This window comes from Dendropsophus ebraccatus, chromosome 14 (genome assembly GCF_027789765.1).
Source record: "Dendropsophus ebraccatus isolate aDenEbr1 chromosome 14, aDenEbr1.pat, whole genome shotgun sequence".
Taxonomy (NCBI): Eukaryota; Metazoa; Chordata; class Amphibia; order Anura; family Hylidae; genus Dendropsophus; species Dendropsophus ebraccatus.
This window is the reverse complement of record NC_091467.1, coordinates 62,448,855-62,465,535: the sequence shown is the minus strand read 5'-3', so window position 1 is coordinate 62,465,535 and position 16,681 is coordinate 62,448,855. Positions and strand designations below refer to the sequence as shown.

The following is a 16,681-nucleotide window of genomic DNA, read 5'->3' as shown; positions in this document are numbered from 1 at the left end:
CACCATGATGACTGTCAGATGATTAAGGAAGCCCTCAGGCCTCCGAAACACGTTGGTTTCATGCTGTGATTTACAATAAAGAATTCAATTTTATAGTACAGTATATATATATATATATATATATATATATATATATATCAGGCAGTGATCATACACCAGTAATAATCAGTGTCAGGATCGGTGGCGCCTGTCTGAACTGTGGTGCAGGAAATGGCGTCTTTCTTCTCTCACAGACGTGGGTCGCACGGAAGTGAGAGCGCCATTGGGGTTGACGTGGTTAACCATTCTGCTGCTGGTCGGGGGCAGGGGATGTCATTAGTGTTTAAGGAGATTCCCCTTCGTGTGTGATTGGCCCTGGAGGCTGAGCGGTGTCCCCTGCTGCTGCTTTGGATGTTAAGCCATGTCCCCTGCTGCTGCTGCTGCCCTGATGGCAGAGCCATGTCCCCTGCTGCTGCTCTAGAGGCTAAGCCATGTCCCCTGCTGCTGCTGTTCTGGAGCTGAGCCATGTCCCCTGCTGCTGCTCTGGAGGCTGAGCAGTGTCCCCTGCTGCTGCTCTGGAGGCTGAGCCATGTCCCCTGCTGCTGCTGCTCTGGAGGCTGAGCCGTGTCCCCTGCTGCTGCTCTGGAGGCTGAGCAGTGTCCCCTGGCCCTGGAGGCTGAGCAGTGTCCCCTGCTGCTGCTCTGGAGGCTGAACCATGTTCACTGCTGCTGCTCTGGAGGCTGAGCCATGTCCCCTGCTGCTGCTGCTCTGGAGGCTGAGCCATGTCCCCTGCTGCTGCTGCTCTGGAGGCTGAGCCATGTCCCCTGCTGCTGCTGCTCTGGAGCTGAGCCATGTCCCCTGCAGCTGCTCTGGAGGCTGAACCATGTTCACTGCTGCTGCTCTGGAGGCTGAGCCATGTCCCCTGCTGCTGCTGCTCTGGAGGCTGAGCCATGTCCCCTGCTGCTGCTGCTCTGGAGGCTGAGTGGCATCCCCTGCTGCTTCTCTGGAGGCTGAGCCATGTCCCCTGCTGCTGCTCTTCTGGAGCTGAGCCATGTCCCCTGCTGCTGCTCTGGAGCTGAGCCATGTCCCCTGCTGCTGCTGCTGCTGCTCTGGAGCTGAGCCATGTCCCCTGCTGCTGCTGTTCTGGAGCTGAGCCATGTCCCCTGCTGCTGCTCTGGAGCTGAGCCATGTCCCCTGCTGCTGCTGCTCTGGAGCTGAGCCATGTCCTCTGCAGCTGCTGCTCTGGAGCTGAGCCATGTCCCCTGCTGCTGCTGCTCTGGAGCTGAGCCATGTCCCCTGCTGCTGCTCTGGAGCTGAGCCATGTCCCCTGCTGCTGCTCTGGAGCTGAGCCATGTCCCCTGCTGCTGCTGCTCTGGAGCTGAGCCATGTCCCCTGCTGCTGCTGCTCTGGAGCTGAGCCATGTCCCCTGCTGCTGCTCTGGAGGCTGAGCGGTGTCCCCTGCTGCTGCTGCTCTGGAGCTGAGCCATGTCCTCTGCTGCTGCTGTTCTGGAGCTGAGCCATGTCCTCTGCTGCTGCTGCTGCTCTGGAGCTGAGCCATGTCCTCTGCTGCTGCTCTGGAGGCTGAGCCCTGCCCCCTGCTGCTGCTCTGGAGGCTGATCGGTGTGCCCTGGAGGCTGAGCTGTGTCCTCTGATGCTGCTCTGGAGGCTGAGTGGCGTTCCTGGCCCTGGAGGCTGAGCAGTTTCCTCTGTATAAGAGGGTTAGCACTGTTTCCCGGCCCCGGAGGCTGAGCGGTGTCCTTTGCATTCGAGGCTAAGCTGTGTTCCCTGGTCCTGGAGGCTGAGCAGTGTCCCCTGGTCCTGGAGGCTGAGCAGTGTCCCCTGGCCCTGGAGGCTGAGCAGTGCCCCCTGGTCCTGGAGGCTGAGCAGTGTCCCCTGGTCCTGGAGGCTGAGCAGTGTCCCCTGGTCCTGGAGGCTGAGCAGTGTCCCCTGGCCCAGGAGGCTGAGCAGTGTCCCCTGGTCCTGGAGGCTGAGCAGTGTCCCCTGGACCTGGAGGCTGAGAAGTGTCCCCTGGTTCTGGAGGCTGAGCAGTGTCCCCTGGCCCTGGAGGCTGAGCGGTGTCCCCTGGCCCTGGAGGCTGAGCGGTGTCCTCTGCATTAGAGGCTAAGCTGTGTCCCCTGGCCCTGGAGGCTGAGCGGTGTCCCCTGGCCCTGGAGGCTGAGCAGTGTCCCCTGGCCCTGGAGGCTGAGCAGTGTCCCCTGGCCCTGGAGGCTGAGCAGTGTCCCCTGGCCCTGGAGGCTGAGCAGTGTCCCCTGGCCCTGGAGGCTGAGTGGTGTCCCCTGGCCCTGGAGGCTGAGCGGTGTCCTCTGCCGCTGCTCTGGAGGTGTCCTCTGCTCTGTAGCCTGAGCGGTATCTCCAGTCCTGGAGGCTGAGTAGTGTCATCACTGTGTGTATTATCCCTGTACTGTGACATCACTGTGTGTAATATCCCTGTACTGTGACATCACTGTGTGTATTATCCCTGTACTGTGACATCACTGTGTAATATCCCTGTACTGTGACATCACTGTGTGTATAATCCCTGTACTGTGGCATCATTGTGTGTATTATACCTGTACTGTGACATCACTGTGTGTATTACCCCTGTACTGTGACATCACTGTGTGTATTATACCTGTACTGTGACATCACTGTGTGTATTATCCCTGTACTGTGACATCACTGTGTGTATTATCCCTGTACTGTGACATCACTGTGTGTATTACCCCTGTACTGTGACATCACTGTGTGTATTATACCTGTACTGTGACATCACTGTGTGTATTATACTTGTACTGTGACATCACTGTGTGTATTATACCTGTACTGTGACATCACTGTATGTATTATCCCTGTACTGTGGCATCATTGTGTGTATTATCCCTGTACTGTGACATCACTGTGTGTATTACCCCTGTACTGTGACATCACTGTGTATTATCCCTGTACTGTGACATCACTGTGTATTATCCCTGTACGGTGACATCACAGTGCATTATCCCTGTACTGTGACATCACTGTGTATTATCCCTGTACTGTGACATCACTGTGTGTATTATCCCTGTACTGTGACATCACTGTGTGTATTATCCCTGTACTGTGACATCACTGTGTATTATCCCTGTACTGTGACATCACTGTGTATTATCCCTGCACTGTGACATCACTGTGTGTATTATCCCTGTACTGTGACATCACTGCGTGTATTATCCCTGTACTGTGACATCACTGCGTGCATTATCCCTGTACTGTGACATCACTGTGTATTATCCCTGTACTGTGACATCACTGCGTGTATTATCCCTGTACTGTGACATCACTGTGTATTATCTCTGTACTGTGACATCACTGTGTATTATCCCTGTACTGTGACATCACTGCGTGTATTATCTCTGTACTGTGACATCACTGTGTGTTATCTCTGTACTGTGACATCACTGTGTATTATCCCTGTACTGTGACATCACTGTGTGTATTATCCTTGTACTGTGACATCACTGTGTGTATTATCCCTGTGCTGTGACATCACTGTGTGTATTATCCCTGCACTGTGACATCACTGCGTGTATTATCCCTGTACTGTGACATCACTGTTTGTATTATCCCTGTACTGTGACATCACTGTGTATTATCCCTGTACTGTGACATCATTGTTTGTATTATCCCTGTACTGTGACATTTTTATTAATGATCTTGTAGAGGGGCTACAGAGTAGAATCTCCATTTTTGCAGATGATACTACACTGGGTAAAGTAATCAGTACAGAGGAGGATAATATCATATTACAGAGGGATTTGGAGAAGCTAGAGGCTTGGGCGGAGAAATGGCAAATGAAGTTTAATGTGGATAAATGTAAGGTTATGCATTTGGGACATAGAAATAATAAGTACAGTTATGTGCTAAATAATAAAACACTGGGTAAAACTACTTCCGAAAAGGACCTGGGGGTATTGGTGGACAGTAAACTCAACTTTAGTGATCAGTGCCAGGCAGCGGCTGCCAAGGCTAATAAAATAATGGGGTGCATCAAAAGAGGTATAGATGCTAAAGATGAGAACATAGTTTTGCCTCTTTATAAATCACTGGTCAGACCACATATGGAATACTGTGTACAGTTTTGGGCACCGGTATATAAGAAGGACACAGCTGAACTAGAGCGGGTGCAGAGGAGGGCAACAAAGGTCATTGAGGGAATGGGTGGGTTACAGTACCAGGACAGGTTATCAAGCTTGGGGTTATTTACGCTAGAAAAAAGACGTCTTAGGGACGATCTGATCACAATGTACAAATATATGAATGGACAGTACAGAGATTTTTGTAGTGGTCTTTTTACTCCTAGGTCTGTAACAATGACAAGGGGGCATCCTCTACGTCTAGAGGAAAGAAGATTTCATCATCAGCATCGACGCGGGTTCTTTACTGTACAAGCGGTAAGACTGTGGAACTCTCTGCCACATGAGGCTGTCATGGCCGATTCATTAAATAAGTTCAAGGGAGGCCTTGATACTTTTCTTGAACAATATAATATTACAAGTTATGGGCATTAGATTTCTGGTGATACGTTGATCCGGGGATTGTTCTGGTTGCCATTGCAGTCGGGGGGGGGGGGGGGGGGGGGGGGGGGGGGGGGGGGAGGTTTCTCCCTGTGGTGGGGCGGTTGTCTTCTGCCCCATGGGGGTTTTTCGCCTTCCTGGATCAACACAGTGGGATTCTCCTGGGTTGAACCTGATGGACTCTTGTCTTCTTTCAACCTTATTTACTATGTTACTATGTATGTATTACTGTGTGTATTATCCCTGCACTGTGACATCCCTGTGTGTATTATCCCTGTACTGTGACATCACTGCGTGTATTATCCCTGTACTGTGACATCACTGCGTGTATTATCCCTGTACTGTGACATCACTGTGTATTATCCCTGCACTGTGACATCACTGTGTATTATCCCTGCACTGTGACATCACTGTGTGTATTATCCCTGCACTGTGACATCACTGCGTGTATTATCCATGTACTGTGACATCACTGCGTGTATTACCCCTGTACTGTGACATCACTGTGTATTATCCCTGTACTGTGACATCACTGTGTATTATCCCTGTACTGTGACATCACTGTGTGTATTATCCCTGTACTGTGACATCACTGCGTGTATTATCCCTGTACTGTGACATCACTGCGTGTATTATCCCTGTACTGTGATATCACTGTGTGTATTATCCCTGTACTGTGACATCACTGTGTATTATCCCTGTACTGTGACATCACTGTGTGTATCATCCCTGTACTGTGACATCACTGTGTGTATCATCTCTGTACTGTGACATCACTGCGTGTATTATCCCTGTACTGTGACATCACTGCGTGTATTATCCCTGTACTGTGACATCACTGCGTGTATTATCCCTGTACTGTGATATCACTGTGTGTATTATCCCTGTACTGTGACATCACTGTGTATTATCCCTGTACTGTGACATCACTGTGTGTATCATCCCTGTACTGTGACATCACTGTGTGTATCATCTCTGTACTGTGACATCACTGTGTGTATTATCCCTGTACTTTGACATCACTGCGTGTATTATACCTGTACTGTGACATCACTGTGTGTATCATCCCTGTACTGTGACATCACTGTGTGTATCATCCCTGTACTGTGACATCACTGTGTGTAATATCCCTGTACTGTGACATCACTGCGTGTATTATCCCTGTACTGTGACATCACTGCGTGTATTATCCCTGTACTGTGACATCACTGTGTATTATCCCTGTACTGTGACATCACTGTGTGTATCATACCTGTACTGTGACATCACTGTGTGTATCATCCCTGTACTGTGACATCACTGTGTGTATCATCCCTGTACTGTGACATCACTGTGTGTAATATCCCTGTACTGTGACATCACTGCGTGTATTATCCCTGTACTGTGACATCACTGCGTGTATTATCCCTGTACTGTGACATCACTGTGTATTATCCCTGTACTGTGACATCACTGTGTATTATCCCTGTACTGTGACATCACTGTGTGTATTATCCCTGTACTGTGACATCACTGCGTGTATTACCCCCCTGTACTGTGACATCACTGTGAGTATTATCCCTGTACTGTGACATCACTGTGTATTATCCCTGTACTGTGACATTACTGTGTGTATTATCCCTGCACTGTGACATCACTGTGTGTATTATCCCTGCACTGTGACATCACTGCGTGTATCATCCCTGTACTGTGACATCACTGCGTGTATTATCCCTGTACTGTGACATCACTGCGTGTATTATCCCTGCACTGTGACATCACTGTGTGTATCATCCCTGTACTGTGACATCACTGTGTGTATAATCCCTGTACTGTGACATCACTGTGTGTATTATCCCTGTACTGTGACATCACTGTGTGTATAATCCCTGTACTGTGACATCACTGTGTGTATTATCCCTGTACTGTGACATCACTGTGTGTATATCCCTGTACTGTGACATCACTGTGTGTATTATCCCTGTACTGTGACATCACTGTGTGTATAATCCCTGTACTGTGACATCACTGTGTGTATTATCCCTGTACTGTGACATCACTGTGTGTATAATCCCTGTACTGTGACATCACTGTGTGTATTATCCCTGTACTGTGACATCACTGTGTGTATAATCCCTGTACTGTGACATCACTGTGTGTATTATCCCTGCACTGGGACATCACTGTGTGTATTATCCCTGTACTGTGACATCACTGTGTATTATCCCTGTACTGTGACATCACTGTGTATTATCCCTGTACTGTGACATCACTGTGTGCATTGGGGAACATTCGGTGGATTATGCTCTGTTGCAAGTTTTAAGCCCCCTTGTTATTTATAACGCACCTACATGATGGCCTTAGATACAGATGCCCAGGAGACTGTATCACACAGGCTAGGTTTAGATACAGCAGTTTAGCAGGCAGTATAATCTATGATAATAGAGCACATATTACACATACAGCAACTTATAAGATTCCTTGGAGGATCCTTTCTTCTTCCTGCTATATCTACAGAAACCGAACAAAAACTGCCACAAAACGCAGCGTGTGAACCTGCTGATACTGTAATATTGGCCATGTAGACGGTCACGTGATCACCCGAGTTGCTAGGGGCAGCGGCTTCTCCCTCTAGAGGCGCTTTGCAGTACTGCCCGAATGTCAATAGGCACGGTGTCAGGCGGCTGCTGATTGGCTGGAGCTGTAACTGGCAGCTCTGAGAGGGGCGGGGCCTGTGCAGCTAGAACAACCTGGGTCTCCCGCTGCCGCTGCCTGTGTCGGGATCGTCTGATCGGCTGCAAACATGACGGTGAAGCATCTGGACCAGGGCCAGCACTACCGGCCGAGGATGGCCTTCCTCAAGAAGGTAGCGCAGAGCTGTGTGTGTATATGTGTGCACTGCAGAGCTGTGTGTGATGAGCCCGGGGCTGTGCACTTGTTGTCATCCAGGTGTCATTACAATAGCAGGTGTCACTGAATGCTGCTCCATCTGTGTACATGGGGGTCTCCTCCTCTCCTGGACCCCTGTGTTACTGAATGCTGCTCCATCTGTGTACATGGGGGTCTCCTTCTCTCCTGGACCCCTGTGTTACTGAATGCTGCTCCATCTGTGTACATGGGGTCTCCTTCTCTCCTGGACCCCTGTGTCACTGAATGCTGCTCCATCTGTGTACATGGGGGTCTCCTCCTCTCCTGGACCCCTGTGTTACTGAATGCTGCTCCATCTGTGTACATGGGGTCTCCTCCTCTCCTGGACCCCTGTGTTACTGAATGCTGCTCCATCTGTGTACATGGGGGTCTCCTTCTCTCCTGGACCCCTGTGTTACTGAATGCTGCTCCATCTGTGTACATGGGGTCTCCTTCTCTCCTGGACCCCTGTGTCACTGAATGCTGCTCCATCTGTGTACATGGGGTCTCCTTCTCTCCTGGACCCCTGTGTCACTGAATGCTGCTCCATCTGTGTACATGGGGTCTCCTTCTCTCCTGGACCCCTGTGTCACTGAATGCTGCTCCATCTGTGCACATGGGGGTCTCCTCTTCTCCTGGACCCCTGTGTCACTGTATGCTGCTCCATCTGTGTACATGGGGTCTCCTACTCTCCTGGACCCATGTGTCACTGAATGCTGCTCCATCTGTGTACATGGGGTCTCCTCTTCTCCTGGACCCCTGTGTCACTGTATGCTGCTCCATCTGTGTACATGGGGGTCTCCTCCTCTTCTCCTGGACCCCTGTGTCACTGTATGCTGCTCCATCTGTGTACATGGGGGTCCTCCTCTTCTCCTGGACCCCTGTGTCACTGTATGCTGCTCCATCTGTGTACATGGGGGTCTCCTCTTCTCCTGGACCCCTGTGTCACTGTATGCTGCTCCATCTGTGCACATGGGGGTCTCCTTCTCTCCTGGACCCCTGTGTTACTGACTGCTGCTCCATCTGTGTACATGGGGGTCTCCTCCTCTCCTGGACCCCTGTGTTACTGAATGCTGCTCCATCCGTGTACATGGGGGTCTCCTCCTCTCCTGGACCCCTGTGTTACTGTATGCTGCTCCATCTGTGTACATGGAGGTCTCCACCTATCCTAGACTCCTGTGTCACTGAATGCTGCTCCATCTGTGTACATGGGGGTCTCCACCTCCCCTGGACCCCTGTGTTACTGAATGCTGCTCCATCTGTGTACATGGGGTCTTCTTCTCTCCTGGACCCTTGTGTCACTGAATGCTGCTCCATCTGTGTACATGGGGGTCTCCTCTCCTGGACCCCTGTGTTACTGAATGCTGCTCCATCTGTGTACATGGGGGTCTCCTCCTCTCCTGGACCCCTGTGTCCCTGAATGCTGCTCCATCTGTGTACATGGGGCCTCCTCCTCTCCTGGACCCTTGTGTCACTGAATGCTGCTCCATCTGTGTACATGGGGGTCTCCACCTATCCTAGACCCCTGTGTTACTGAATGCTGCTCCATCTGTGTACATGGGGTCTCCTTCTCTCCTGGACCCATGTGTCACTGAATGCTGCTCCATCTGTGTACATGGGGGTCTCCTCTTCTCCTGGACCCCTGTGTCACTGAATGCTTCTCCATCTGTGTACATGGGAGTCTCCACTTCTCCTGTACCCCTGTTTTACTGAATGCTTCTCCATATGTGTACATGGGGGTCTCCTCCTCTCCTGGACAGCTATGTCACTGAATGCTGCTCCATCTGTGTTCATGGGGGTCTCCTCCTCTCCTGGACCCCTTTGTTACTGAATGCTGCTCCATCTGTGCACATGGGGGTATCCTCTTCTCGACAGCTATGTCACTGAATGCTGCTCCATCTGTGTACATGGGGGTGTCCTCCTCTTCTGGACCCGTGTCCCCCTGAGCATCATTAAATGCTGCTCCATCTGTGTACATGGGGGTCTCCTCCTCTCCTGGACCCCTGTGTTACTGAATGCTGCTCCATCTGTGCACAGGGGGTCTCCTACTCTCCTGGACCCATGTGTTACTGAATGCTGCTTCATCTGTGCACATGGGGGTCTCCTACTCTCCTGGACCCCTGTGTTACTGAATGCTGCTCCATCTGTGTACATGGGGTCTCCTTCTCTCCTGGACCCCTGTGTCACTGAATGCTGCTCCATCTGTGTACATGGGGGTCTCCTCTTCTCCTGGACCCCTGTGTCACTGAATGCTGCTCCATCTGTGTACATGGGGGTCTCCTCTTCTCCTGGACCCCTGTGTCACTGAATGTTGCTCCATCTGTGTACATGGGGTCTCATTCTCTCTTGGACCCCTGTGTCACTGAATGCTGCTCCATCTGTGTACATGGGGGTCTCCTCTTCTCCTGGACCCCTGTGTCACTGAATGCTGCTCCATCTGTGTACATGGGGTCTCCTTCTCTCTTGGACCCCTGTGTCACTGAATGCTGCTCCATCTGTGTACATGGGGGTCTCCTCTTCTCCTGGACCCGTGTCACTGAATGCTGCTCCATCTGTGTACATGGGGGTCTCCTCCTTTCCTGGACCCCTGTGTCCCCCTGAGCATCACTGAATTGTGCTCCATCTGTGTTCATGGGGGTCTCCTCCTCTCCTGGACCCCTGTGTTACTGAATGCTGCTCCATCTGTGTACATGGGGGTCTCCTCCTCTCCTGGATAACTATGTCACTGAATGCTGCTTCATCTGTGTACATGGGGGTCTCCTCCTCTCCTGGACCCCTGTGTCACTGAATGCTGCTCCATCTGTGTACATGGGGTCTCCTTCTCTCCTGGACCCCTGTGTCACTGAATGCTGCTCCATCTGTGTACATGGCGGTCCTTTCCTCTCCTGGACCCCTGTGTCCTTCTGAGTGTCACTGAATGCTGCTCCATCTGTGTACATGGGGGTCTCCTCCTTTCCTGGACCCCTGTGTCCCCCTGAGCATCACTGAATTGTGCTCCATCTGTGTTCATGGGGGTCTCCTCCTCTCCTGGACCCCTGTGTTACTGAATGCTGCTCCATCTGTGTACATGGGGGTCTCCTCCTCTCCTGGATAACTATGTCACTGAATGCTGCTTCATCTGTGTACATGGGGGTCTCCTCCTCTCCTGGACCCCTGTGTCACTGAATGCTGCTCCATCTGTGTACATGGGGTCTCCTTCTCTCCTGGACCCCTGTGTCACTGAATGCTGCTCCATCTGTGTTCATGGCGGTCCTTTCCTCTCCTGGACCCCTGTGTCCTTCTGAGTGTCACTGAATGCTGCTCCATCTGTGCACATAGGGGTCTCCTCCTCTCCTGGACCCCTGTGTTCCCCTGAGCATTACTGAATGCTACTTCACCTGTGTACATTGGGGTCTCCTCTTTTCTGGACCCCTGTGCCCTACTAAGAGTCACTGAATGCTGCTCCATCAGTGCTATGATCTTGTACCGGGGGAAGCTGTATGGCATGCTGGGAGATGTAGTGGTCACAGGCAGCCAGTGGCAGAGATGTAGTGCTGGCACCCCTCTGGTTGGGGACATCCCTGGGGAGTCACGGTATAATCTGGAAGTTATATTTGTCAGTCTGTGATGTCATCACATTTCTTGCGCCCGGGATAACATCTTCTTGGGTCTAATTTTCTGCGTTGTGATGTCATCGCTGTACGGATGATGTCACTGCCTGGAGGGTGGAGAGCAGATTATTTCAGGTTGTAATCCCTGTTATCCGTGACTCCTGCGTCCTCGGATTACACAGCTGATGAGGGTTACAGATATTCCTTGTGACAGGAGCAGCTGCTCACCTCCCAGTGTCCTGATACCTAAACAGTGGTGTGGAGGTCAAAGGTCACCGGGCTGTGGGGACCAGTAATGTATGTCCACCAGCAGAATAGTGAGTGCAGCTCTGGAGTATAATACAGGATGTAACTCAGTACAGGATCAGTGATGTAATGTACTGTATGTACACAGTGACTCCACTAGCAGAATAGTGATTGCAGCTCTGGAGTGTATTGAGCTGCAATCACTATTCTGCTTTTAAATCAACTCCAGAGCTGCACTCACTGTTCTGTTACCTTAGGTAATGTAGTCACTTGTACAGTAACACAACAGATCAGCCTGTGCTCACTACTTCTCCGGTAATGCACTGCAGCAGAGCTCGCCCTGTGGTCACTCGGGAGCAGCCGGCAGCATTGTCACCTGTATTGCTGATCTGGCGCAGAGCGATCAGTGAGGTTTATATAACAGTCTCTGTATACTGTGTGTGCTCCTCCTGTATATAACATCAGCATCTCTAGATAGTGTAAAGAATCGGGACTCTGCGCTGTCACTGACTGTGCTGACACTGAGCAGAGTCCACTGTGCGCTCACTGCTACCCCTTATAAGGACAAGCTGCCGGCTGTCACCCTGCCCTGTAATATCAGGATAATAGTACCCCCCCCTATCACCTATATATCACATATACATCCTATGTGACTGATATCAGTGACTCCTCTTATAATGCTCCAGAACTGATATAACCTCCAGAGACATTACATCCTATGTGACTGATATCAGTGACTCCTCTTATAATGCTCCAGAACTGATATAACCTCCAGAGACATTACATCCTATGTGACTGATATCAGCGACTCCTCTTATAATGCTCCAGCACTGATATAACCTCCAGAGACATTACATCCTATGTGACTGATATCAGCGACTCCTCTTATAATGCTCCAGCACTGATATAACCTCCAGAGACATTACATCCTATGTGACCGATATCAGCGACTCCTCTTATAATGCTCCAGCACTGATATAACCTCCAGAGACATTACATCCTATGTGACTGATATAAGCCGCACCTCTTATAACGCTCCAGCACTGATATAACCTCCAGAGACATTACATCATGTGTGACTGATATCAGCGACTCCTCCTATAACGCTCCAGCACACATATAACCTCCAGAGACATTACATCCTATGTGACTGATATCAGCGACTCCTCCTATAACGCTCCAGCACACATATAACCTCCAGAGACATTACATCCTATGTGACTGATATAAGCCACACCTCTTATAACGCTCCAGCACTGATATAACCTCCAGAGACATTACATCATGTGTGACTGATATAAGCCACACCTCTTATAACGCTCCAGCACTGATATAACCTCCAGAGACATTACATCCTATGTGACTGATATCAGCGACTCCTATAACGCTCCAGCACTGATATAACCTGCAGATATTACATCCTATGTGACTGATATCAGCGACTCCTATAATGCTCCAGTACTGATATAACCTGCAGATATTACATCCTATGTGACTGATATTAGCCGCACCTCTTATAACGCTCCAGCACTGATATAACCTCCAGAGACGTTACATCATGTGATTGATATCAGCCGCTCGTCTTATAACGCTCCAGCACTGATATAACCTCCAGAGACATTACATCATGTGACTGATATCACCCTCTTATAACGCTCCAGCACTGATAGAACCTCCAGAGAGATTACATCATATGTGACTGATATCAGCCACAATATGATGGGTGGAGAGGCATATATATATCTGTAAGGTTAGGGAGGCAGCCATGTTGGAGTCACTCCGGTGTGTTATACTTGCAGTGACGGCCAGGACTTGTAGGAGCGGACGGACTGTGTCTCTATTATCCTCTCATGTATATTTCAGTCGTTTCCTGTTCTGTCTGGAGACATTTATTCCGCTTCCTGAACTTTCATCCAAAAATAATTTCACCTGAGCAGAAACCCCGAGAGAGACGTCCTACATAATGTGCCCTGCAGGGGGAGCCACCTGACCTGAATCCACACAGCGCAAAAGGAGAAGCTGCACTGCTGATCTCTTGTGATGGATAGGCTGTATTCTCATTGATGTCACTGCTGATCAGTGATGTCACAAATCCATTCACTAGAGATCAGCGGTGACATCACTGAGAATACAGCCTATCAATCACTAGAGATCAGCGGTGACGTCACAGAGAATACAGCCTATCCATCACTAGAGATCAGCAGTGACATCACTGAGTATACAGCCTATCCATCACTAGAGATCAGCAGTGAAATCACTGAGAATACAGCCTATCCATCACTAGAGATCAGCAGTGGCATCACTGAGAATACAGCCTATCCATCACTAGAGATCAGCAGTGACATCACTGAGAATACAGCCTATCCATCACTAGAGATCAGCGGTGACATCACTGAGAATACAGCCTATCCATCACTAGAGATCAGCAGTGGCATCACTGAGAATACAGCCTATCCATCACTAGAGATCAGCAGTGACATCACTGAGTATACAGCCTATCCATCACTAGAGATCAGCAGTGAAATCACTGAGAATACAGCCTATCCATCACTAGAGATCAGCAGTGACATCACTGAGAATACAGCCTATCCATCACTAGAGATCAGCAGTGACATCACTGAGTATACAGCCTATTCATCACTAGAGATCAGCAGTGATATCACTGAGAATACAGCCTATCCATCACTAGAGATCAGCAGTGACATCACTGAGAATACAGCCTATCCATCACTAGAGATCCGCGGTGACATCACTGAGAATACAGCCTATCCATCACTAGAGATCAAAGGTGACATCACTGAGAATACAGCCTATCCATCACTAGAGATCAGCGGTGACATCACTGAGAATACAGCCTATCCATCACTAGAGATCAGCAGTGACATCACTGAGAATACAGCCTATCCATCACTAGAGATCAGCGGTGACATCACTGAGAATACAGCCTATCCATCACTAGAGATCAGCGGTGACATCACTGAGAATACAGCCCATCCATCACTAGAGATCAGCGGTGACATCACTGAGAATACAGCCTATCCATCACTAGAGATCAGCGGTGACATCACTGAGAATACAGCCTATCCATCACTAGAGATCAGCGGTGACATCACTGAGAATACAGCCTATCCATCACTAGAGATCAGCGGTGACATCACTGAGAATACAGCCTATCCATCACAAGAGATCAGCGGTGCAGCTTCTCCTTTTGCGCTGTGTGGATTCAGGTCAGGTGGCTCCCCCTGCAGGGCACATTAAGTAGGACGTCTCTCTCGGGTCTTCTGCTCAGGTGAAATTATTTTGGTTCAGGAAGCGGAATAAATGTCTCCAGACAGAACAGGAAACGGTTGAAATATACATGAGAGGATAATAGTACAGACACAGTCCGTCCGCTCCTACACGTCATGGCTGTATTCTCAGTGATGTCACTGCTGATCTCTAGTGATGGATAGGCTGTATTCTCAGTGATGTCACTGCTGATCTCTAGTGATGGATAGGCTGTATTCTCAGTGATGTCACCGCTGATTTCTAGTGATGGATAGGCTGTATTCTCAGTGATGTCACCGCTGATCTCTAGTGATGGATAGGCTGTATTCTCAGTGATGTCACTGCTGATCTCTAGTGATGGATAGGCTGTATTCTCAGTGATGTCACCGCTGATCTCTAGTGATGGATAGGCTGTATTCTCAGTGATGTCACTGCTGATCTCTAGTGATGGATAGGCTGTATTCTCAGTGATGTTACCGCTGATCTCTAGTGATGGATAGGCTGTATTCTCAGTGATGTCACTGCTGATCTCTAGTGATGGATAGGCTGTATTCTCAGTGATATTACCGCTGATCTCTAGTGATGGATAGGCTGTATTCTCAGTGATGTCACTGCTGATCTCTAGTGATGGATTGGCTGTATTCTCAGTGATGTCACCGCTGATCTCTAGTGATGGATAGGCTGTATTCTCAGTGATGTCACCGCTGATCTCTAGTGATGGATAGGCTGTATTCTCAGTGATGTCACCGCTGATCTCTAGTGATGGATAGGCTGTATTCTCAGTGATGTCACTGCTGTATTCTCAGTGATGTCACCGCTGATCTCTAGTGATGGATAGGCTGTATTCTCAGTGATGTCACTGCTGATCTCTAGTGATGGATAGGCTGTATTCTCAGTGATGTCACTGCTGATCTCTAGTGATGGATAGGCTGTATTCTCAGTGATGTCACTGCTGATCTCTAGTGATGGATGGGCTGTATTCTCAGTGATGTCACCGCTGATCTCTAGTGATGGATAGGCTGTATTCTCAGTGATGTCACCGCTGATCTCTAGTGATGGATTGGCTGTATTCTCACTGATGCCACCACTGATTTATTCTTCCTTTCCTGATGTGGTGGCTGTTCTCTGGTGATTGGCGGGGTCATTATACGGTTCTCCTCCGCTGTGACCTTATTGTTACTTCTTCTTCTTTTTCGTTAATTACCTCACGCAGCGCTGAGAGTCTGGGGGGGAGGGGGATTCTGTCTATTAACACAGATGACGGCAGATTCTACCCAATCACTGGGGGCCCTCGTCTCTCCAGATCCTTCTAATCCTGCTCAGATCTGAATTGCAGATGTTTTGCCCTTTTCCGAAGATTCCGCCCCCGCAGTGGCGCTCGGTGGTCTCCACTCTAGTGAGAAGCGGTTTAAGTGTATCGAGAGCGAGGGGCATCAATTATACATCACCCCCTGAGCAGCCGCCTCCTCCAACCTGAGCTTCTCTGCCTAAGTTCATATCATCATCATCCTCAGGATTATACAAGGAGACACACCTGTAACCTATATCAGCAGCTCCGCCCCCCGGATGACATCACTGATATAATGACATGATCCACACACCTTATACTACAGGAAGAGCTATTCATCTACTAGCCTGTATATCATGTGTGAGAGGTAGTCACAGCCCCGCCCCCTGGATGACATCACTGATATAATGATGTGATCCACACATCTTTATACTACAGGAAGAGCTATTGATCTATTACTGCTGACAACCAGCCTGTATATCACGTGTGAGAAGTAGTCACAGCCCCCCCTAGTGGATGACATCACTGATATGATGACATGTGATGTGATGGGGGTTCGGCACAGTGCGGACCCTCTCTTCTATCCTCTGGCTGTGACTGGTGGTCTCTCTGTGTTGTAGATTGAGGCGCTGTTGCTGGAGATGCAGGATGTGGAGACCGGCATAAAGATGCACACACAGAGACTGATGATCACCACCATCCCTCACGCCATCACAGGTACCTGTCACCAGGTTACAGAGCTCTACCCCTGTATGATGATAAGAGGATTGGGCAGCAGCAGCCTGGTAGTAGCCACCGCAGCTGGAGGGGCGCTGGTCACACAGGCCTCTTGTTATAGGGGGTTAAATAAAGTTGTGGCTGGGAGCACTGTATGG

At 49.7% G+C, this 16,681-nt stretch overlaps 1 protein-coding gene across 4 annotated transcripts in view; it reads left to right on the top strand.

Moving 5' to 3' along the window:
• The window catches only part of RGS9 (regulator of G protein signaling 9), a 47,616-nt gene that overhangs the window by 2,288 nt on the left and 28,647 nt on the right, over window positions 1–16,681 (top strand). The window contains exons 1-2 of one of the 4 annotated variants that reach the window (XR_011359766.1): window positions 7,110–7,374; window positions 16,427–16,523. Coding sequence is in view for 3 of the 4 variants with exons in the window: in XM_069952802.1 (XP_069808903.1) it covers window positions 7,312–7,374; window positions 16,427–16,523 (160 nt within the window). In the remaining variant the exon portion in view is untranslated. Of the gene's footprint in view, window positions 1–7,109; window positions 7,375–16,426; window positions 16,524–16,681 lie in introns of those variants that run through there. The other 3 variants (XM_069952802.1, XM_069952804.1, XM_069952803.1) reach the window with 3 other exon arrangements.